We start from the raw sequence: 20,254 nt of genomic DNA on the forward strand, positions 1-20,254 counted from the left end.
TACAACAACAACACCTATCCGGACACATCAATGAGCTGACCCAAATACATGTAGATGTTCAATGCTCTCAAGGACCATGGCAGTGGATTGATCCACAGTCGGTTGCAATCTCTGCTGACCTTGAATTATTGCGGAGTTGTCTGAACTCGAACTGAGACTACAGGTAGTCTTTCTATTAGCGTTTGATAGTTCTTTTCACCATGAATTTCTCTGAAATGGCCGTCACCATTTTGCAAAAACTTCACAGCATCGCAGAGCCGGAAGGACTAGTTAAGAGGCCGAGAGCTGATGATAAACCGTTTAAGTAAATACAGTAGCCTTGGGGCAGCTTTAGTTAACCGACTTCGCAAATCTCCCGGCGCACTTAGGTAGCCTGCGTGTCCTCACCCAAGCCTCACCCTCGCCTTGGTGAGGAGGCCTAGTTAAAGTAGCCTACCTTTGGCACTCCTCCAGGATAAGTGCCAAAAGAGTATTTTGGGAAAATCCAGATTCCCTCTTGATTATACCAGGTATATATGTGGATGGTACTAGCTTTTAAGGCAAGATCTCCTTTCTTGCCATGAGATCATACGTTGCCACCGTCGTTGTGATAGCCTCGTACCTTCCCTCAACCTCTTTCTTGCTGGCATATGCTCTGCACTCTGTCTCAATAACAGCCCAATCCGTGACGGAACTTTTGCCTGGGATGTATTAACATTGGTGGATCAATCATTCAGGGAATGCTCACTCAGAATATTATCCTGGGCCAGCTGAGCCATGGCGCTGGTAGTCCACGTCCGGCATCTCCAGCTCGGAACCTAGGTTTACGTTAAGTAAATAGGGATGCCAATCGGTAGATTCCACAGGAGTCATACATCCTGGACGACCGGAACTTTCTGCAGGGAATCCTCAAGCTCTTGCCCTGACTTTTCGACCTTACCGACAAGCACCAAAGCCAAGAGCTTCGCCATGTCTGCTTCCAAGAGCAGGCTCTTTTCATATTGCCAGGTTGCTTTCGGTTCCCCGTCACACGAGAGGATTTTGTTGGTTACATGATACCTTGTTGTCTTCCCCCTGGCATCAGTTTCATCCTTCGGGGAGACAACGAACGCCCAGTGGTATCTGGTAATAGGTTACCACATAGTTCCTATGAGGGAAATTGGGACAACAAACACTCCGGGGTCCTTATGGAAGTAAACAGCAACATAGAGCCGGTCTTTGTTAAAAGGCATAATGTAATGAGTGGGCTGTGAATGTTGGATAGTATCGTACATAATCCGGTTGGGAATCATCTCTCTCAGAGGAAGTGATGCATTGTTGACTACTTTATCTGCCACTTCTGCCTGTGGAATGAATTGCAGCCAATTTACTTTTTTCTTCTTTTTTTTTTTTTTTTTTTTTGGGTCCCTAATTGGAAAAGTTGGGCAGGATAAGAGGCCTGGTTCTAATTGAACCAACCTCCCGACGGGCTGCACTGTTCAGATAAATAACATGTACGGAGTACGGAGTACTGTCATCCTACATATGTAGCCAATGGTCAACTCTGCACAACGCCTAAAGAGTGACATATCAATATCAAATATAAAACTACAAGTGGCATTGGAATGTGAGCAAAATTGCTTCATATCTCTCTGTGGTTCTGCCCGTCAAGCTGAGCATTCGGTGAAGTGGTGAGGGGGAATGACGTTGGCTGGCGGGCGGCACTCACTCACTTCGCCCCACGCCGAGATTAGTTTCGACATCAATAAGCTTCAGGGACTCGGGAGGCTTTGTGCAACTTTCTCCCTCCATTTCGACTTCTTATCCCTCCCAGATCGCAATGTCTCGTAATCGTGTGAAGAACATTGCATACGATGGCGACGACGATTATTACGATGACGACGAATACGGCGAGGATGGAGAACTGTCCCCCGAGGATCGCGAGCAGATGAGGCTCCGAACTGCGGAGGTTCAGCAGCTATTACTCTCTGAGCTGCCACCGATTCAGGCCAAGGAAGAAGAAATATGGGAGTCGCTATGGCATTATTATTACGACGTGGATAAAACGGTTGCGTACTTGAGAAGTAAGACTTCTTCAGTTTCTTGCTCCTCTCCGTGTTGCGGGTTATTTGCTAAGGCGGGGTGGACGTTCCTAGAGAAATACCGACCGCAGACGCCAAAGAAGACACCAAAGCAACAGACGACAGGTGCCACGGCCTCAGCGGTGCAAGCAAAGTCAAAAGGAAAAGGTGAGTTTCTATTTAGTTTTAAGTCTTGGTGGCTGCCGGAAAGGAAGCTCGATCCTCTTAGTCGTGGGCTACGTCTATCTTCCAGCACGGTGCGTTCCTTGCTTACCTTTGTCGTTGTTATTGTCGTTGTTGTCAACTGTATTGTAGGCAGCTGATGCGAAGCGAATAACTAAACAGTTCCTAACTGCTGCCTTTCAAAAAATAGTTTCGCCTTACCCGCTTCCATTCTATGGCGCTCAGTGCCCGACCCGGTTTTCGGCTCGTGACTTCTTTAAAGATTCTCCGTGGTTGAACATTCCCAGTCATCGAAAGGCAGAGATATTGGTTGAGCCACTCTATCCTCGACTTGGCTTACTAGGCGGAGCACCGGAAGGTTCTGGGAAGATGTCGAAGCTCGCCGCGCTTGCTGCTGCGCGAAAGAAGAAGGAAAGCGAAAGGAATAAGGCCGAAAAAGAGACTACGGATGCGGAGCCTTCCCCTTCTCTGTCGTCTCCTAAAACTCAGCCCAGTACTTCGATTTCACTACTAGATAGGTTAGCAAGTAATGGCAGACACAAGGCTAGCCCGGAATCCCGGCTTTCCAGGTTTCCTCTTCGAAAACCGGTTCGAGGCCCTAGTCCTGGTCCTCAAAAGAAGCCGTCGCTGGAAATTCGTGAGCCTATGGAATCGGACCAGAAACCGAAGTTTCCTGTGAAGGCTCCCGGCCCGAGCCCTAAAGGGGATTCGGTGCCTTTAACGGAAGATCTTCTTGCTCGGCCTTCTTCCTTCGCGACAGTAATAGTTGGAAGCCGAAGCGGCCAAGGATCGTCTTATTGTTCATGGCGGGGATTTGATATGCTCAAACTATACGGGCAGGGTTTTACTGAATGTTTTAATTTTGCAGAACCGAGTCCCGATGACGTTGTATTCAATGCGCAAAATGCGGCTAAAGGTTTGGATTTTTGGCTCCCCAGCTAGATAATAATACTAACACTACCTAGCAAATAAGGCAAAACAAGCGAAAGCCCAGTCGTCGGCTAAGGCGACATCCGACCTAGCGGACAATGTTAAACAACTTTCGGTACAAGAATCCGTTAAACCCAAGAGCAAACAGCTAGATGTCCTAGAAGAGCATCGTAAAACCAAAAGGAAGAAAGCGGCTAATTTCGTTGTCATTGGTAAGGCACTGGTCCAATCTAGATGCTGGACAACGGCTAATCTCACTGTAGGGCATGTTGATGCTGGAAAGAGCACGCTTATGGGAAGGCTGTTATACGACTTGAAGGCTATTGACCAGCGTACAGTGGATAAATATAAGCGAGAAGCCGATAAAATTGGAAAAGGGTCCTTTCACCTCGCTTGGGTTCTCGATCAGGGATCAGAAGAACGTGCCCGTGGGGTGACGATCGATATTGCGACGAACAGGTTTGAAACCGATTCTACGAGTTTCACGATACTGGATGCGCCTGGACACCGCGACTTTGTACCCAACATGATCGCTGGAGCTAGCCAGGCCGATTTCGCAGTTCTTGTGATCGATGCGAGCACGGGGAATTTTGAATCTGGCTTGAAAGGCCAAACAAAAGAACACGCTTTGCTAGTTCGAAGCATGGGAGTTCAGAAAATGGTGGTTGCGGTGAACAAGATGGATTCAGTGCACTGGTCGAAGGAGCGATTTGATGAAATCGAGCAGCAAATATCTTCATTCTTGACTACCGCTGGATTTCAGCCGAAAAACATATCTTTCGTCCCATGCTCCGGCCTTCGCGGAGAGAATATCATTTCGCGGACGAAAGATAAAAATGCTGCTTGGTATTCGGGAAGGACACTGATTGAAGAGCTGGAAACTGCAGAACCTTACGCATATGCCATTGAAAAGCCTCTACGAATGACAATCGCCGATGTCTTCAAGGGAGGAGCGCAGAATCAACTCTCTATCTCGGGGCGCATTGATGCTGGGAGTTTGCAGGTTGGAGATCGAGTCTTGAGCATGCCGAGCGGAGAGGCGGCGACGATCAAAAGCCTTGAAATCGACCAAGAGCCTAAAGATTGGGCAGTGGCAGGGAACAACGTTGTGCTCCACCTCGTGGATATCGATCCTATGCATCTCAAGACCGGTGACGTCATCTGCAGCCCGTCCTCTCCTGTGCAGAATATCAGCTCGTTTACGGCGAAGGTGCTAGCCTTTGACCATCTAACTCCGATGCACGTTGAGCTTCATCGTGGGCGTCTGCATGTTCCGGGCCGCATCTCACGCCTCGTTGCGACATTAGACAAGGCGTCGGGGACGCCGGTAAAAAAGAAGCCAAAGATTGTGGCGCCGGGCATGGTTGCGCGGATCGTCGTTGACATCGACCAACCGATACCTTTGGAGGCGCCAGCGCGAGTGGTGCTGAGGGCAAGCGGGGAGACTGTGGCTGCAGGATTATTGGAATGAACGGAACACGATCGACGGGATGGAATTTGGGATTGCATTTGACAGGATCATACTGGGTAGATGGATCGGGAAATTTCAGCACCTCGATATTTCCAATGATTACATGTTTATGGCCACGTGACAATGTTGCATCGAATGGAGCTTGCATTTCCTGTTGATAGAGCCACAGCGTTCTCGCAGTTTCTTTTTGCATAGCTACGCAAAGTATTAAGTGTGGGTGACGATGTTTGCATTTGTTCTTCCTTATGGTGGTCCGCAGAAAATTCATGATGACTCCGAGCTGGGCGTACACACTCCAGATGGAGCATAGTTATACGTGAAGATTCGATCCGACTGCGATTTTTCTCAGAAACTCGCCAAGATGAGGCGGGAAGCCTGTGATGACCACTTTTTAGCTTTACAGGCACGGAGTAGTTGAATTAGGGCTTGGAAGCCATGGCGCCTGCTAGGTCCCAAGGTACGTCTAGAAATCCTCGGATGGGAGTCGAGCATGCGGGCACAATCTATCAGGCACGAGTAAGGCATTGAAAAGGCGGGTGAACTGTGTAAGGTTTTCTAGGAGTTTTCTTTATGCAGGACACATATAGAATGCATATCTTTTTTATTACTACAAACGGTGTTATGAGTAAGATTTCTGCTGAGCCGGAAGCCCCCCAAAAATGACATCAAGGAAGCTTGTTTGAGAACGACAAAAGCCAGAGCTCTTTCACGCCAACGTAGCTACAGTAGGACATTTCAGGAGATAGTACTGTACCTATCGTCACCAGGCCTTCCACTCGCTTCTGGAAGATGCCGCAACATGCTGTCTGGGCGGAGGCGGGTGGCAGTGGCAATAGCACGCTGGAGTGGCCAGATAGACAGCATCAGCGAGCCAATCACAGTGGCGCATGCTGGCGGTTTGTAGAAATCTCCAGACACGCTGAGTCAGCAAATATGGCCAATCAGCAGGCGTAGAGTAAACCCTAAATGGGCCGAGAAAGCCCCACGGAAGCTTGCCACTACGGCGCTAGGCCGCGACGGGACTAGCGGCTCCCCGACGATCGAAAAGGCCAACTATTCCTTCACAGCAGCACGCGCAGATAAAGCTCTCCGTCCGGATGCTGTTCTCCCTTCACTTCCCCCGTCCCTCTTCAGGTTTGGAGCTGTCCTTCTTCTGTTCACCTTAATTCCTTTTCCTTTGCCTTTTCTTTTTTTTTCATTGTTGTTCTTTTCTTTCATATTATACCCTCCCCTTCTTTCTTGCTTCCCCGTTCATTCCTGGTGAAAAAGCAGCCAGCGCCTGAAGCTACACCTTGTCATACCAGGAAGCGCAAAGAGAGAGAGAGAGCCGCGAGCCCGGACCAGCGAAGAGATCACCGCATTGCTTCTCTCCCACACTTAATTACCCACTTCCAGATGTCTCGTCAATCGAGGCGGGACGTGGCTTCCTCGCCATTCGCGTGGACCACGATCTTCTACCTTCTCTTTGTCTTCATCGCTCCCTTGGCCCTGTTGGGCACAGCACACGCCGCGGAAGAGCAGGCTCCCCTTCAAGAAAACTATGGAACAGGTATGTCTCAGAGAGGAGTATGAAGGCGTGTTTCAGATCCTCGTCGACTCTCTGCTAACCTCCGCAATCGAACAGTCATCGGTATCGACTTGGGAACCACATACTCGTATGCACACCCCATCAGTCCCTAATTCAGCCTTGACCCGCAGCGCTAACTGACCATGTCTAGCTGTGTTGGTGTGATGCAAAATGGAAAAGTTGAAATCTTGGTAAACGACCAGGGTAACCGAATCACTCCTTCATACGTGGCCTTCACGGACGAGGAGCGTCTGGTCGGTGATGCCGCAAAGAATCAATATGCTTCTAACCCTAAACGAACAATCTTTGACATCAAGTATGTTGTTCCGAGCTCTATGGCTCCCGTGTGCAAGGTACCTGTACTGACTGCGGTGTTACAGGCGTCTCATTGGCCGCAAATTTGAAGATAAGGACGCTCAGAATGACATCAAGCATTTCCCATTCAAGGTTGTCAACAAGGATGGCAAGCCACAGGTTCGCGTTGATGTCAACGGAAAGCCAAAGAACTTCACTCCCGAGGAGGTTTCCGCCATGGTATTAGGCAAGATGAAGGAGATCGCTGAGGGATACCTCGGCAAGCCAGTCACCAACGCCGTTGTTACTGTCCCAGCCTACTTCAATGATAACCAGAGACAGGCCACCAAGGATGCTGGTACCATTGCCGGATTGAACGTCCTCCGTGTCGTCAACGAGCCTACCGCTGCCGCTATCGCTTATGGTCTCGACAAGACCGGTGACGAGCGCCAGATCATCGTGTACGATCTTGGTGGTGGTACCTTCGATGTTTCTGTGCTCTCTATTGATAACGGCGCCTTCGAAGTCTTGGCTACCGCTGGTGACACTCATCTCGGTGGTGAGGACTTTGACCAGCGAGTCATCACCTATCTTGCCAAGCAATACAACAAGAAGAACAATGTCGACATTACAAAGGATCTTAAGAGCATGGGTAAACTGAAGCGCGAAGTCGAGAAGGCCAAGAGAGCTCTTTCATCTCAGATGTCTACTCGCATTGAAATCGAAGCTTTCCATGAAGGAAACGACTTCTCGGAAACTCTCACCAGAGCCAAGTTTGAGGAGCTCAACATGGATCTCTTCAAGAAGACCCTTCGTACCGTCGAGCAGGTGCTCAAGGACGCCAAGGTCAAGAAATCTGAAATCCACGACATTGTCCTTGTCGGTGGATCTACTCGCATCCCCAAGGTTCAACAACTCCTCGAGGAGTTCTTTGGTGGAAAGAAGGCAAGCAAGGGTATCAACCCTGACGAAGCTGTCGCATTCGGTGCCGCTGTTCAAGGTGGTGTTCTTTCTGGCGATGAGGGTGCCAAGGAAGTCGTTCTCATGGATGTCAACCCCTTGACTCTTGGTATTGAGACCACTGGTGGTGTCATGACCAAGTTGATTCCTCGCAACACTGTCATACCTACTCGCAAGTCCCAGATCTTCTCTACCGCCGCTGATAACCAACCAGTTGTCCTTATCCAAGTTTGTAAGTTCCTGCTTCCACAATCCTTTTCAGTTGACGCGCGTTGCTAATGCCTTGCAGATGAAGGAGAGCGATCTATGACCAAGGATAACAATCTGTTGGGCAAATTCGAACTCACAGGAATTCCACCAGCCCCACGTGGTGTCCCGCAAATCGAGGTATCTTTTGAACTTGATGCCAATGGTATTTTGAAGGTTACTGCTGGAGACAAGGGAACCGGCAAAGCTGAATCTATCACGATCACCAACGATAAGGGCCGATTGTCTCAAGAAGAGATTGACCGTATGGTTGAGGAAGCCGCCAAGTTCGCCGATGAGGACAAGGCTATGAAGGCTAAGATCGAGGCCCGTAACAGCCTTGAGAACTATGCTTTTAGCCTTAAGAACCAAGTCAACGACAAGGAGGGCTTGGGTGGTAAGATTGAGGATGACGACAAGGAAACTGTATGACACTCTTGCATTTGTATTCACTGTTTAGCCACTTAACTAACAGCTATTGCAGATCCTTGAGGCTGTTAAGGAAGCCACCGACTGGCTTGAAGAACATGCCGCTACTGCGACAACCGAAGATTTCGAAGAGCAGAAAGAGAAGCTCTCCAATGTGGCTTATCCCATCACTAGCAAGTTGTACGGTGCTGGTGAAGCCCCTAGCGGAGAAGAGGACGAGCCATCTGGCCATGACGAATTGTAAAAATATCAAAAGAGAAACCAAAAAAAAAGAGGAAAAAAATATTCCGGCTTAAGACCTAGAGTCTACTTGTAATGTTATAAAGCAATTGAGACTTAAAGAAGCATCTTGGTGCTTCGGTATAGCTTTACGTATTCCTAAGTTCTGGAAGTTTGAAAGAATAGGCATAAAGGAGTTTTATTTTTGCATTTTTGTATGACAGATTGAATGATTAGTTAACTTTATTATTTTTTTTTTTTCCTGCACCATGCTGACCAACCTTGTATGGAGTCGTTAAAGTCGGATCTTGCTCTCTCTTTTGTGTAACTGGTTTTGAGCAAAGCTCTGGACATCGGAGGATAATCCCCACTAATATGCTAAAGGCATCGAGAATTGCTATTTATAGTGCAGTTACTCTGTATACTCCATCGTTTGACGAAATTATTTTTCTTGGGATGGGATCTTCGCAAGCCTGGTGGTTGATTGGATCCGGCCTGGCTCTGCATGACCTTACCCAAAACACCGATAGGAAGACTCGCTATGTGTTTGTGTGTGCTACCCTGTTCGGCCTCTTCCAGCTGGGCTGGTTGGGAAGATGTTGTGTTGGAGATTTCATCCAGTGAGCTTTGTATCTATGCATATATGCAGCCCAAGAGAGATACCGATACAGAGGCTGAGGAAACAATGCTATTTTCGGAAATAAAAAAGGCCGCCCAACCATAATTCCACATTATCATCACACTGGCAGTTACTCCGTAAAAAAGGAGTTTTTTTTTTTAAAAAAAAAAAAAAAAAAAAAATTGAAAATGGAAAACTGGAGAAAGAACAGGTTATAAGAAATTTTACTTCGTGCGATGTGACGGCGAGGAACCATAGTCAGACCTCGTGAACGCTGAGATAGACACGTCTGTGGTCTTTATGATCCCATTCCCGTTGGCATCCATACGTTCCAGGTCTATCATGTTCTCTTCGCTTTCTGTTCGATGCATGTATCCGTCCCGCGCACCCGGTTTCACAGACGCAATGAATACGTGGTCGGCATGGTCTCGGGTCCAGGTTAAGTTCCGATTTGCCGTCGGCACAGAGCGATCACAGCGGGATTTGTGCCGCGAGGCAGTCATATATGAATGCTCGTATGGGTGGGAATTGCTTCGATCCGAGGCGGAGAAGAGGTTGGGGAAAATAAACGAGAGCGGTTGGCGGATCATGGGGAGACAGGCACAAATGATGCCTGTGTTGAGTTCGATTGTGCTCCAGACCGAAACGCCGATGGTATGCCCTGGAGATTTCTTTTTGAGCAAAATTATGTCCAGCTAGCGTTTTGAGGACCAAGGGGTTGGGGAGATGGGGCTTACAGGTGACATCCTGTAGGTTCGATGATGCAGCAAGGCTGGTAGTTCGGATGATGCTAGTTATGCAGACACTAGATTTATGGTTAGTCCGATTAAGTAGTTCCAATGGTTGCGGGACATGTGTTCACGGACAATCCACCAAGCATAAAAATCATAATAATAGAAATCTTATCTCGGAGCTTCAGCTGAAGGCGGAGCACCTGCTGCACCGGAAGCAATAGTATCATGAAGTCGGTAATTATGTTGATCAAGGCGTATGATAACCAAGTGGCATGGTTACTTATACAAACGTGCTTTATGGAACGGTCCCAGTAGGAGGCAATTGGTCTGCACTGCCAGATCGTTGGGCCGAGAAAAGCTATCCCCGATATGATTGTGAATACAATCATTGCAATACAGCATCGTGTGAAGTTCTTGGCTATCGAGAAGACTCGCACGTAGAGCAACAATATCGACACCTTGGTCAGGCAAATGACCACTTTGTAAAGCACCTGGCAGACGAATAAAGCCTATGCAACGAGAACAGTTAGTTCGGAGGTCGTAGCGACCCAATAGGGTGCTAGGGTCTGCTTAGGGGGAAGTCCAACTTTGAGTGCGGAGATCCTTCGATCGCGTTCGAGGTCCATAGAATGTTGCCCATATCCATAATGTATGGCTGCGTGCGTGGTTTATATCGGTCAGCTCAGAGACACGGGAATAGAGTTATAACCGCAGAGCGTGAATAACGAACCTATATTGTGAGAAAGGGTAAACATCGCTGAAATAGTCTACCAAAAGAGTCAGTTAAGGATCGGGAGTGCGATATAAAAGATGCAATTCGAGATCATTACCAATGAAGCGAAAATGGTCCAATCATCCATCTGGATTCCGCTTCGAACATATCTCGCGGCCAGGCGCACGATCACGAAAATCGCGGCCACCAAGACCATCACGACCCCGACGAGCCATAGCTGCAATCCTCGGTTTGGATGGTCAGGCGTAGACAGCCCGATATTTACCATTGCAAAGGTGGTATGAGGATGATCATTGAAATCACCTCTTCATACCCTGATCTAGTCCGCAGCGGGCTTGTGAATTCAGGAACGGTATGTAGAGTTGTGCTAGACGTTCTTCATAAGTAAACCCTGACCGTCCGGTAGAGAATAGAGAGACCTAGAATCCAGAATCTAGAATGCAGGGTCAACGTCATGTCAAAGCACCCGAACGGATAAAAAAGGCCTGTTCCCAGGACAGGCCTGGCTCATAGCTTATGAGGGTATGTATATGTGTTGGATTTTGAAAGGTGCTTTAGAGCAACATGAGGCTGCTAAAGCGGATTCGGTCAAAAAGAATCCCCTGGTGGAGAGACCTGAAGCTGAAATACTCGGTATAAGCTGAAAGAAATGACTGGACACCAAGCCTGGGTAATGGCCACTGTGACATTTCTCTTATTGGAACAGGGCTTGCAACCATGACTGGGCTTGGCCATTTAAATTTAAGCCTTTATTATATTATTATTATTATTATGGGGAGAGGCTGTGCGGAGCCCCGAGGACTGAGGGAGGCACAAGGATTTTTTGACGGAAAAGGAGAATCAGAGGTTGCTCGGTAAGCTTTCAGCCCATTCGTACGACCCCGAAAATGTGGGGAGGCTGGTGGGCAGGGAATATGTCTCCAAGGGTCGAACAGCGCGGACAACTTTCTTCATTGCACCCATTTATACGGAGTAGTTACATCCCCCAGGGCTTCGTCCCGCTTTTTGTCATGGGCAACTTTGGCCGTGAGCTACACGAGTGACACAAAGGATAGTTGTCGTTGTCGTGCGCAAGGGGCATCGTCAAGACGGAACTGGGATTCCCCGGCAACTCCACAGGAAGGGTTATCTAGTGCGACGAGTCAAGGAGGAACCCATCGTCGGCTTTTCAACACGGGTCAGGTCAAATGACGGCGAGCCCGCGAACGGACCAACAGTCTCGCATCCAGTGATGATTAAATTTCGGTAACTGTTGCAGTTGTCGCATGAAGGATCAAATTTTGTTTGGCGAGAAAGGTCCCTGGACCTTGGCGAGCCAACCTTGAGCTGCAGACACGCAGTTTGCCCAACCAGAGATTCCGTCGACCGCCGAAGTATGGGGTCGTCCTTTTCTCCACAATCCTCCTGGAGTCTTGCTGGGAGGGTTTCAATTGGGTGTTCCTCTAAGTTCAAATGAATGTCACCGCGGCTCTTGGGATCAAACTAAGAATCTCAGGCGGATAACGAATTGGAACAATCGAGCGCTCAAGAGCCGAGATCTGGCACCCGCGACAATCGCCCGCTCTATCCAGACAGACGGGAACGCTATGAAGACCTTTTTCCAAAATTCGTAAGCTTAGACTGAAGCTTAAAACCGATGCTTTACCCATTCGACTAGAAGCGTCTCGCCGCAAAATACAATCACATGTGGTACAGATCCTTCAACAAAATGAAATATTCCCCTTAAAATGGCGCTCCTGTGAATGCTAGGTTTGGTTCTGAAGAGATGCGGAGTCAAAATGCTTGATGAACTATCTGACTTTCCAAAACGCTGATATGAAGTCGAGACGGTTAGGCTTGACACTGGGAGATACGACAGACAAGTGTAACTTCGGGATCCCGCCTGTTAGGCTCAAGTCTTTACTCGAAACCTAGTATTCCAAGAGGGAAAAAAATGTGATGTCGCTGTTTGCCTTGCATGTGCTTTTGGAGTCTTGCGCTAGCTATCCAACTCGTCAACTATTCACCAGTGGATCAATGCTCCGGAAAGTGGTGTTGTTGAGTTCTGGTGAGAAACCCCCAACCTCAGGGCCAACGCCGCCTGGATTTCAAAATTGTGGATAAAGAGTGAGGTCGAGTAACCGCGAGATGCCAAGTGGCCCAATTGAAGGGAACACTGAAGGATGGGAGGCTCTGTGCTGGCCTCTTCGAGTCTCAGTCTCACAAGCCCAAAAATAAATAAATCAGAATTAAAGAAAAATAAAATAAAATAAAAGGGCGCTATGTATGCTGGGTATAATCTTGCAATGACATAATTTGCGTGTAGCGGGGTCAAAAAATAACTGCAAGCCAGAAAATTGAAATATCTTCATACTGTCTAGATCAATAATCCGCTATAGGCTTTGCAGTGATCGTGGGACAGTAGAAAACTGGTCTTTACAGAGTAGAGAAAAAGAAGACGCCCAAAAAAAAAAAAAAAAAAAAAAAGGGAAAAAAGAAACGTAATTTTATCACAGATCCAAATCATGTCACATAGCATTTATGCTTCATAAACCAGAGAAAAGTAACAACCTGCCATCGTACGTTCATCATTCATGGTCATACTGCAGGGCAGAAGGGCGTCAAGAAGAGCTTAATTTCTGGGGGCGCGTTCGTAAAACACCAGATACGCCTGTTCGCTCTGAAGGCAATCAGACGATCCTGGGTTGCCAGGTTGAAAATCTGTGACACGATGGTCGTCAAACTTGCGCCAACAGTCGCGATTAGCGTCCCGAACCAGAGAAATGTAGTGGCCTTCATGGATTGTCGATCCCAAGTGTCGCACAACGGCATAGGCATTGTAAATAAACGGAGAAGACGTTGCCAGGTCATTCGGCGAAAGTTCGGTCTGAGATTGTGACACTGCAGACGTCTGGGCGGGATTCCCATTGGGTTGAGGCTGAGAAGGCGGAGTGGATGGGGGCTGAATCATAAAAGGAGTCATGTCTAAGCCTGAGAGTGGGAAGTACACCGGTGTATGTATCTTGCGAGCTTGTTGGCGGTGAGATGCGGAAAATCGCTTAAAATGGAGGATAAGAAACTGGGGCGCACGAGTCAGGATGATTTGCTTCGTGGCCTCTCTCTCAGTGCGACAATGAGGGCATTTCCAAACTTCATCCCCGCTAAGCATCTCCTCTTGACAATAACTGCGGAGACATTGGTAAATGTCGCCCTTCCCGGATGGTGGGATCTCTACGCTGATGCTATAAAAAGCCTCGTAGGTCGTAGAGGTACGCCGACACGTCGTACAACGTAAGCGACTTGCATGTTGCCCGGCGAAAAGACTAGATATATAAGAGAATTCACGGTGGCAATATCGGTTCCATTCGATTCCCGAGACTTGATGTATTGGCATTCGCTCACGGCGCATTTCTTGTTCTGTTGTCAGTGGACGCAGGGGAGTTCTTTGCCAGTTTACATTAAGATCTTCGTGCAGGCAGTCGACAAGTACATCGAAAAACTCCTTGGCATCTTGCTGCTGGCTACCCGCCCACTCGGAATTCAAGCGTCCAATAAATTTTCGGAAAGAGGTGGGCCGAATGACTTCAACATCATTCTTCCACAACGACCGTACTAGGTTGGCATAAAGTCCCGGTAGAACACCTTGTGAGCCCTTCCAATTCTTTTGAACGACGGTATGGAAATGATTATTGAAGAAGAACTTGGTCAGCTCTGTTGTTGCGCTTAAACTCTGAATGATCGAATTCATATAGCACGTTGATCCAAAGTTAACGAGGCCGGTTCGAGGAAGTTTAATACGATCAAGTGGAGAACTGGCTTTATACAATGCATGCTTCGTGGCAGAGGCTTGACGTGCAAAAGAGGGTTGGATATGTCGGCCATCAGTAACACCGCTATAAGATGGACGGGGCACCGCTGGTGGCGGCCGAGAAGGATGTGCGATTAGTGGCTCATGGAATTGAGGGGATTGATGGTCGGTCATGGGAAGACCGGCCATAGACTGTCGAATGTCTCCGGGTTCAGGAAACCGTCGAAGGAAGTCTTCATACGAATGAACAAAAGAAGAGCTCAGTTCGGCTTCAGCCGATTCGAGTTCTTGGGGTTCCTCAGTAATAACGCCATCACCTGCACCATAGCTGGATGGATCGATCTCTTCAGTCTTTGCCTTCTCCAGCCACGCCCGTTCTTCCTCTGGGTTCAAAGGTTTGAATTCACGTAATCTCCTTTTCTTCACCTCCCAGCTTGAATTGGCACTGGCGGTTGGCATCCTCCTCAATGGCTGGTACTTTCCCGGAACGGGTTTGCGTGCCCGTACAGAGTGCATAATAGCTGCGGTGTGCGTGGTTGATAGTGACTGCTGACCGACAAGGTCCACCCAAGCATCCAGTCCTCCGACAAGAAAAGCTGGCTGTCGGCCATATTTGAGCGGCTTATACATATTAAATTCGTATAGTGTGTCATAAAGAGCTCTAAGATGAGGCACAGCGCTCGACGCTGGAGAACCAGAGAGGTATGACGGATCACTTGTATTTTGATCGTAATACACAATGAGATCAAATTCGTTCCGCTTGGAAAATAGTGATTGTTCAGCTTCTGGTGATATTACTAAACGATCCTCGAGCTCTTCCGCGGACATGTTTTCCTTGAGGATGACCGGCTCGATACATATTATAGACTTTGAATATATATGGCCACTGTCATACTGATCTCGCGGACGGACATCGATAAGCAGAATGTCGTATTTTCGCAAAAATTGCAGTAAATCTTCAGCGGAAATTGATTCACCGACAGTCATATCTGCTGTATTATTCCTTAGCTCTCCTTCTGCATTCATACCGTTCGGGGTACGGGATCGATATGGGTTATCATCAACGACGGCAAGAGTCTCGTTCGATACACCCATCCAGGAAGAGGATTGTCGGCAGGATACAGGGCGAATGCTATCAACGGAAGTCCTGGGAGGATTCGGAGGCGGTTGGGATGGGACGGTAGTCACCGGACTATATGCGGGGCTAGGAACTCTTGGAAGGGATGGTTCAACCGATGAAATGGGCACTTTCGGGGGTGGAGCTGGGGGGTCAGTACGATAAGAATTCATCTCCCTGGGCCCCAGTGGGCGAGGAGGTGGTGGATCCAAAACTGAGCGAGGACGCGAATGCGAGAGAGGTTGGGATGTATGAGAGTCTGCGGACGGAGGAGCCCAGGTGCCATTATTTAGAGTTGTACCACTATTGTCGATTGGAGTCCTCTTTATGTGCGAATTCCTTAACTCGGCAAATCGCTGCGTGAGAGGATCCTGCATCGTTGTTTTCTCCTCTGTAGGCTTCCCCATTAGATTTTCCGGTTTGGGTTTCACTTCGGGTTTGATTTTCCTCGACGGGGACCCTGGTGTTTGCAGTATTGCTGGTATGGTCGGCGAGCATTGGAAGCTTGAGGGACTTGGCATGCGAATGGGGATATCGGGGGGATCTTGCGCTGCTTCGTAACGAGAGGATTCCGAAGGCAGGATTGGCGAAGCATTATAACCCCCCGAATTTGGCCGTGACTGGCTGGACTCATGACCGTAGCTCGGATTATGCTGCGAACTAAGCTTCCGCTTGATATTCTCCATGGTAGCGTGTTGGGAATTGACAGCCTTGGCCCAGGTTAGCAACGTGCAAGGGTAGAATCAAAGGTAGAAAAGAATCTCAACGGGATTGCTCACCATCATAAGCCCCGAGAACTGACCTGCCCACCGTGGGTGGTGACGGTTCATGTAATTGAAGTCCGGGTGGTTTGGAATTACATTAATGACGACGTCCGATGCCCGAAGATATTGCACAAGCGCAAGATCTAGCTGCCCTTGTTGTGCTAATATCTTCGATTTCTGGATCGCATCCTCGGAAATTCGAACTAGTTCATTCAGCTATCGTAACAATAACCGTTAGTTGGAGTCAAGGTGAGGGTCAAATCTCCCCGTGCTGATATGAGGTTGCCTACTGGAACATCTCCGTTTAGATTTAATGACGCGGCCATATCCTGCAATGATTTCATATCCAAATATTGCCTATGCGTCGCGTCCGGGCCGATGCCAGCTTGATCACCAAAATGCGGACCAGCGACATTGTTATCCGCCACTGCTCCCCGCATAGCGTCTCAGAAAGCGTCCGTCGGGGAGGGGCTTGGTACGTTTGGTTTGGTGCTGATTTCCCGAGATTTCCACCACGAAACACTCGATTCAAGCAGTGAGCAAGGAAAACATTTTGCAAACAGGTCGATGGATAGATAGGTTGATGGGGTTACTAGTAAAGCGTGGTGTTGGACCCGGCTTGGTTAACAGCAAACAAAGAGATAGAAGTGGGTACGTTTTGCAGTCCTCCGTAGCGACGGTAGCAATCAAACCAAATATAGTCAGGTTGGGATGTGGGAGGACCGCATAGGCGGCGAGAAACCTTGCAGTTAAAGGTCCAGGGAGTAAGATATCGACATCGTCAGACCTGCTGATGCTGGTGCTGATGCGGCCCTTAAAAACCGCCCAGTCCCAGTTGACCGACTTAGCCGCGCGGGAGGCAGCGATCTTCGGCTGATTAGTTAACCACGGCGCCTAGCCACCCAATAAGACCGCAGAGGCTGCCACTTCTTTAGTTACATAAGCCATTTCCCGCCAGCTTGGTCATGTGATATTTCCCGCGGTGTCTGGAACACAGCGCCATCCATGCGCCATCACAGGCTGCTTTTGGCTGCACGCGCACGTCCTACAGCGTAGTATCAATATTCCGCCGTTATTAATTCCGAAGTAAAGGTATCTGAATGCTTCTGCCTTGTCTGCGTACATAACACGTCCCCACTAGTTTTTGCCCGCGCCTTGTCGTATACCGTTTTGCGCGCCTTGACTGCGGAGTAATTTGTTGTGGTCAATTTACATCACTCTAACCCAGTGTCGTCATCCTCTCTGAAGGATCCAAAGACAACACCATCAACCCGAGCCTGAGAACATAGCCAGCCCCCTTCCTGCCTTCAGAATTTCCACCAAGAGCTTGTTCAGATCTCGGCAAGGAGGTCCCATCAGCGAATACTGTCACCATGGCAGGCTGGTTTTCTTCAGTTTCTCCGTTCGAGGAGCAGGTCGAGAAGGCAACGGCTTCATCCCTGTTAGTATCAGAACCTCCGGTTGCGACTCGCCTTGGGCTAACATCCCTTGCAGAGAAGACATCGCGTTGAACCTGGAAATCACAGACTTGATCCGATCAAAGACCGTACAACCGAAGGAAGCCATGAAGGTGTTGAAAAGGAGACTAGAGAACAAGAACCCGAACGTTCAGCTGGCAACCTTGAAGGCAAATTCCCCATGACTCCGCTACCATCTATGACTACTGCTGATATTCGCGCTCCAGTTGACAGATACGTGCGTAAAAAACGGTGGCCGACATTTCCTTCTCGAGATATCGTCCAGAGAATTTATGGACAACCTAGTTTCGCTGCTGAAAACCGAAGGTCCCAACGCCCTCAACGACAGCGTAAAGACGAAGATACTGGACTTGATTCAAAGTTGGGCACTTGCAACTGAGTCGCGCAGTGAACTGGCGTATGTGGGAGAGACATATCGGAAATTGCAATGGGATGGTTTTCAGTTTCCACCCAAGACAGAGCTGGCCAGCAGCATGCTTGACAGCAGCGCAGTAAGTCCACAAAGCCATACTGGTCCGTTTGCCTGTTTAGGCGGATGCTAACGGCCTTTGAAAACGAACAGCCTCCTGAATGGATCGATTCCGACGTATGCATGCGATGTCGAACACCCTTTACCTTTACCAATCGCAAACATCACTGCCGTAATTGTGGCAATGTCTTCGACGCTCAGTGTTCCAGCAAAACCTTGCCCCTACCGCACCTGGGGATTATACAGCCGGTGCGAGTGGATGACGGCTGTTACGCGAAGCTGACGTCCAAGTCGTTTAACCCTCCGGGTGTATCGAACCGACCCGGCTTCAAGTCGCCGAAGACAAGTGCTCGAATGGAGCCTCGAGGGGGTCGTGCTGAAGCAGATTTCGATGAAGATCTCAAACGCGCTCTTCAACTGAGCCTTGAAGATGCAAAGGGTAAATCGTCGAGCGGATATGTCCCGCAGTCGAAGCCGACTCCTCGCGCTACTCCTTCTAAAACGAATGAAAATGTCAACGAAGAAGAGGAAGATTCAGATCTAAAGGCGGCTATTGAAGCTTCTCTTAAGGATATGGAAGAACAAAAGAGGAAGCACACTGCTGCATTAAAGAACTCGACATCTCTAGAGACCCCCGGGCCGGGCACATCCGCCACTGTTCTCCCTAAAAAGGACTACGAGTTAACTGCAACTGAGGCGGAGAAAATCAATCTGCTGGCGACTCTAGTAGACCGACTCCAGCATCAGCCACCGGGAACGATATTAAGGGAGCCCCAGATTCAGGAATTGTATGAAAGTATAGGCGCTCTGAGGCCCAAGCTAGCCCGGACATACGGCGAAACGATGAGCAAATACGGTAGGTCCTTTCTATGTTGAGAGCAATAATGTCAACACTGACAATGAGAAGATACTCTTCTAGATTTACATGCTAAGCTGTCGACCGTTGTTCGGTATTATGATCGAATGCTAGAAGAGCGACTTTCGAACACCTATGCACAGCAAACCTTGGGAGCGTACGATTCTCTACAGCCAGCCCAGTCATCGACGAATTTGTACCCAACCATGTCCTCACACATTTCAGATAATCAAGGAGGCGCGGAAAGTTTCTACCTTGGGTCCGGTCCTGATCGGCAATTTCCACATGCTTACCCCCCTATGAGCAGGCAGTCATCGGTGGACCAGTATGAGCAACGCTCCCCGTCGGCAGCGGCCGGTACTGCCCCGGGAATGTATGCGCGCCCCGTTTCACAGTATAACCCCCCTCGCCAGCCATGGAATCAACCCACAGATACCAGCCCCCAAATCCCAAGCCCCCATCAAAACCGCTCGCTATCATATTCAAACCAACCCCTTCAACATGTAGCTGTAGGTGGCCAGATGAAGCAGGACTCTGCCCATCCCACCGGCCAGCAACCACCGTTCGCGGGGGGGCAATACCCCCAGTCGCCCGTTACATTCCAGAACTCTCAATACTCGCAACCCATTGCAGCGGCGGCTTCTTCAGGCCAGCAACACCCTCCGTCTAGAACTGTAGCGGAACCCTTGGCTTCGCCTCCACCTGCAATGCAGTCGACGCCGTCATATGCGTTCCAAGGATCCCAGAAAGGTGGGCCGTATGAGCCTACTTTCGATACGACCAGCCCACCAGTGCAATATACGGACCAGTACCACCAACCATCGTACCATTGGCAGCAGACGACTTCGGCCACACAGAATGCGTACCCTGCTCGCCCCATAAACGGCACTCAAATATCAGAAGATACCTCCCTCCCAACGCCACAATCGCCGTATCAGTTGCCACTACAGCCACAGCCCAAGCCGGTTGAAGAGAGTCTAATTGAGCTGTGATCTTGGGTTCTCCGCTAAGCAGCAAGATAGAATGATTGTGGGCTACTGAATGTCTTCGGGAACTTTGGTAGGTTGATACACTTTTTTAGCCTGTTAATGACGACACTATTGATTTCTTTTGGTTTGTCTAAGCATATAACTGGGAAGGTCATGTCAGATACATACATTATGTATGCATGTACTTATGTTCTATGAACCAATATGGAGTATTTGAGGGCATCTTCTTACTACGGTAGTCCTTTTCGCTGTGAGAAGTTGGGGTTGTGACCGGCTATCCTCAATAAGTTAGACATGGCTGCAGTGATCAAGGTGCCTTTGCTCTGTAACTAGTTGAAAAGGCCCCTCTAACAGCCAGCAACATGGCGAG

General features: G+C 48.8%; 7 protein-coding genes across 8 annotated transcripts; 3 read left to right on the forward strand and 4 right to left on the reverse strand.

Annotated features, from left to right (window-relative positions):
• Positions 1 to 534: 534 nt before the first annotated feature.
• Positions 535 to 1,448, reverse strand: D8B26_001938 (uncharacterized protein; the record flags this gene model as incomplete). Its single annotated transcript, XM_066123683.1, has 3 exons — positions 855 to 1,448; positions 728 to 797; positions 535 to 680 (listed from the first exon to the last, which is right to left on the reverse strand). Exons 1-3 carry the CDS (start codon positions 948 to 950, stop codon positions 535 to 537), a joined length of 312 nt encoding a protein of 103 aa, XP_065979758.1. The 5' UTR covers positions 951 to 1,448.
• A 362-nt stretch (positions 1,449 to 1,810) lies between these two features.
• HBS1_1 (Hsp70 suppressor, GTPase facilitates ribosomal subunit dissociation) lies at positions 1,811 to 4,929 on the forward strand. Of its 2 annotated transcripts, none has more exons than XM_066123684.1 (5): positions 1,811 to 2,042; positions 2,115 to 2,207; positions 3,091 to 3,138; positions 3,188 to 3,364; positions 3,416 to 4,929. In XM_066123684.1, the coding sequence occupies exons 1-5, from the start codon at positions 1,907 to 1,909 to the stop codon at positions 4,621 to 4,623; spliced, it is 1,662 nt and encodes a 553-aa protein (XP_065979759.1). In that variant the 5' UTR covers positions 1,811 to 1,906; the 3' UTR covers positions 4,624 to 4,929. The 2 variants fall into 2 exon arrangements, with proteins under 2 accessions (XP_065979759.1, XP_065979760.1); XM_066123685.1 differs by having other exon boundaries at positions 1,820 to 2,042; positions 2,115 to 2,296; positions 2,413 to 3,138.
• Positions 4,930 to 5,727: 798 nt separating this feature from the next.
• KAR2 (ATPase with role in protein import into the ER) lies at positions 5,728 to 8,557 on the forward strand. Its single transcript, XM_003065892.2, has 6 exons — positions 5,728 to 6,172; positions 6,248 to 6,278; positions 6,342 to 6,506; positions 6,571 to 7,676; positions 7,734 to 8,116; positions 8,175 to 8,557. The coding sequence occupies exons 1-6, from the start codon at positions 6,019 to 6,021 to the stop codon at positions 8,361 to 8,363; spliced, it is 2,028 nt and encodes a 675-aa protein (XP_003065938.2). The 5' UTR covers positions 5,728 to 6,018; the 3' UTR covers positions 8,364 to 8,557.
• Positions 8,558 to 9,181: 624 nt separating this feature from the next.
• D8B26_001941 (uncharacterized protein) lies at positions 9,182 to 9,547 on the reverse strand (the record flags this gene model as incomplete). Its single annotated transcript, XM_003065893.2, has 1 exon — positions 9,182 to 9,547. One exon carries the CDS (start codon positions 9,545 to 9,547, stop codon positions 9,182 to 9,184), a length of 366 nt encoding a protein of 121 aa, XP_003065939.2.
• Positions 9,548 to 9,783: 236 nt separating this feature from the next.
• Positions 9,784 to 10,692, reverse strand: D8B26_001942 (uncharacterized protein; the record flags this gene model as incomplete). Its single annotated transcript, XM_066123686.1, has 4 exons — positions 9,784 to 10,200; positions 10,279 to 10,346; positions 10,422 to 10,458; positions 10,522 to 10,692. 4 exons carry the CDS (start codon positions 10,690 to 10,692, stop codon positions 9,784 to 9,786), a joined length of 693 nt encoding a protein of 230 aa, XP_065979761.1.
• Positions 10,693 to 13,035: 2,343 nt separating this feature from the next.
• On the reverse strand, positions 13,036 to 16,532 carry DOA4 (ubiquitin-specific protease doa4; the record flags this gene model as incomplete). The annotated part of the gene is made up of 3 exons (XM_003065894.2): positions 13,036 to 16,038; positions 16,108 to 16,308; positions 16,383 to 16,532. 3 exons carry the CDS (start codon positions 16,530 to 16,532, stop codon positions 13,036 to 13,038), a joined length of 3,354 nt encoding a protein of 1,117 aa, XP_003065940.2.
• Positions 16,533 to 17,263: 731 nt separating this feature from the next.
• VPS27 (Vacuolar protein-sorting-associated protein 27) lies at positions 17,264 to 20,198 on the forward strand. The gene is made up of 5 exons (XM_066123687.1): positions 17,264 to 17,533; positions 17,587 to 17,719; positions 17,777 to 18,061; positions 18,133 to 18,895; positions 18,947 to 20,198. The coding sequence occupies exons 1-5, from the start codon at positions 17,466 to 17,468 to the stop codon at positions 19,885 to 19,887; spliced, it is 2,190 nt and encodes a 729-aa protein (XP_065979762.1). The 5' UTR covers positions 17,264 to 17,465; the 3' UTR covers positions 19,888 to 20,198.
• The last annotated feature ends 56 nt before the right edge of the window (positions 20,199 to 20,254 follow it).

The sequence above is a fragment of the Coccidioides posadasii genome, chromosome 1, assembly GCF_018416015.2.
Source record: "Coccidioides posadasii str. Silveira chromosome 1, complete sequence".
Lineage (NCBI taxonomy): Eukaryota > Fungi > Ascomycota > Eurotiomycetes > Onygenales > Onygenaceae > Coccidioides > Coccidioides posadasii.

Excerpts from the sequence above, each read along its gene's own strand:
- VPS27 (XM_066123687.1), top strand. The coding sequence starts at position 17,466 with ATGGCAGGCTGGTTTTCTTCAGTTTCTCCGTTCGAGGAGCAGGTCGAG. Across the intron at positions 17,534-17,586 it reads AAGGCAACGGCTTCATCCCT|AGAAGACATCGCGTTGAACC; the intron begins GTTAGTATCAGA and ends CATCCCTTGCAG. Across the intron at positions 17,720-17,776 it reads TTCAGCTGGCAACCTTGAAG|TTGACAGATACGTGCGTAAA; the intron begins GCAAATTCCCCA and ends TTCGCGCTCCAG.
- KAR2 (XM_003065892.2), top strand. The coding sequence starts at position 6,019 with ATGTCTCGTCAATCGAGGCGGGACGTGGCTTCCTCGCCATTCGCGTGG. Across the intron at positions 6,279-6,341 it reads GACTTGGGAACCACATACTC|CTGTGTTGGTGTGATGCAAA; the intron begins GTATGCACACCC and ends GACCATGTCTAG. Across the intron at positions 8,117-8,174 it reads AGGATGACGACAAGGAAACT|ATCCTTGAGGCTGTTAAGGA; the intron begins GTATGACACTCT and ends CAGCTATTGCAG.
- HBS1_1 (XM_066123685.1), top strand. The coding sequence starts at position 2,592 with ATGTCGAAGCTCGCCGCGCTTGCTGCTGCGCGAAAGAAGAAGGAAAGC. Across the intron at positions 3,139-3,187 it reads TGCGCAAAATGCGGCTAAAG|CAAATAAGGCAAAACAAGCG; the intron begins GTTTGGATTTTT and ends AACACTACCTAG. Across the intron at positions 3,365-3,415 it reads GGCTAATTTCGTTGTCATTG|GGCATGTTGATGCTGGAAAG; the intron begins GTAAGGCACTGG and ends ATCTCACTGTAG.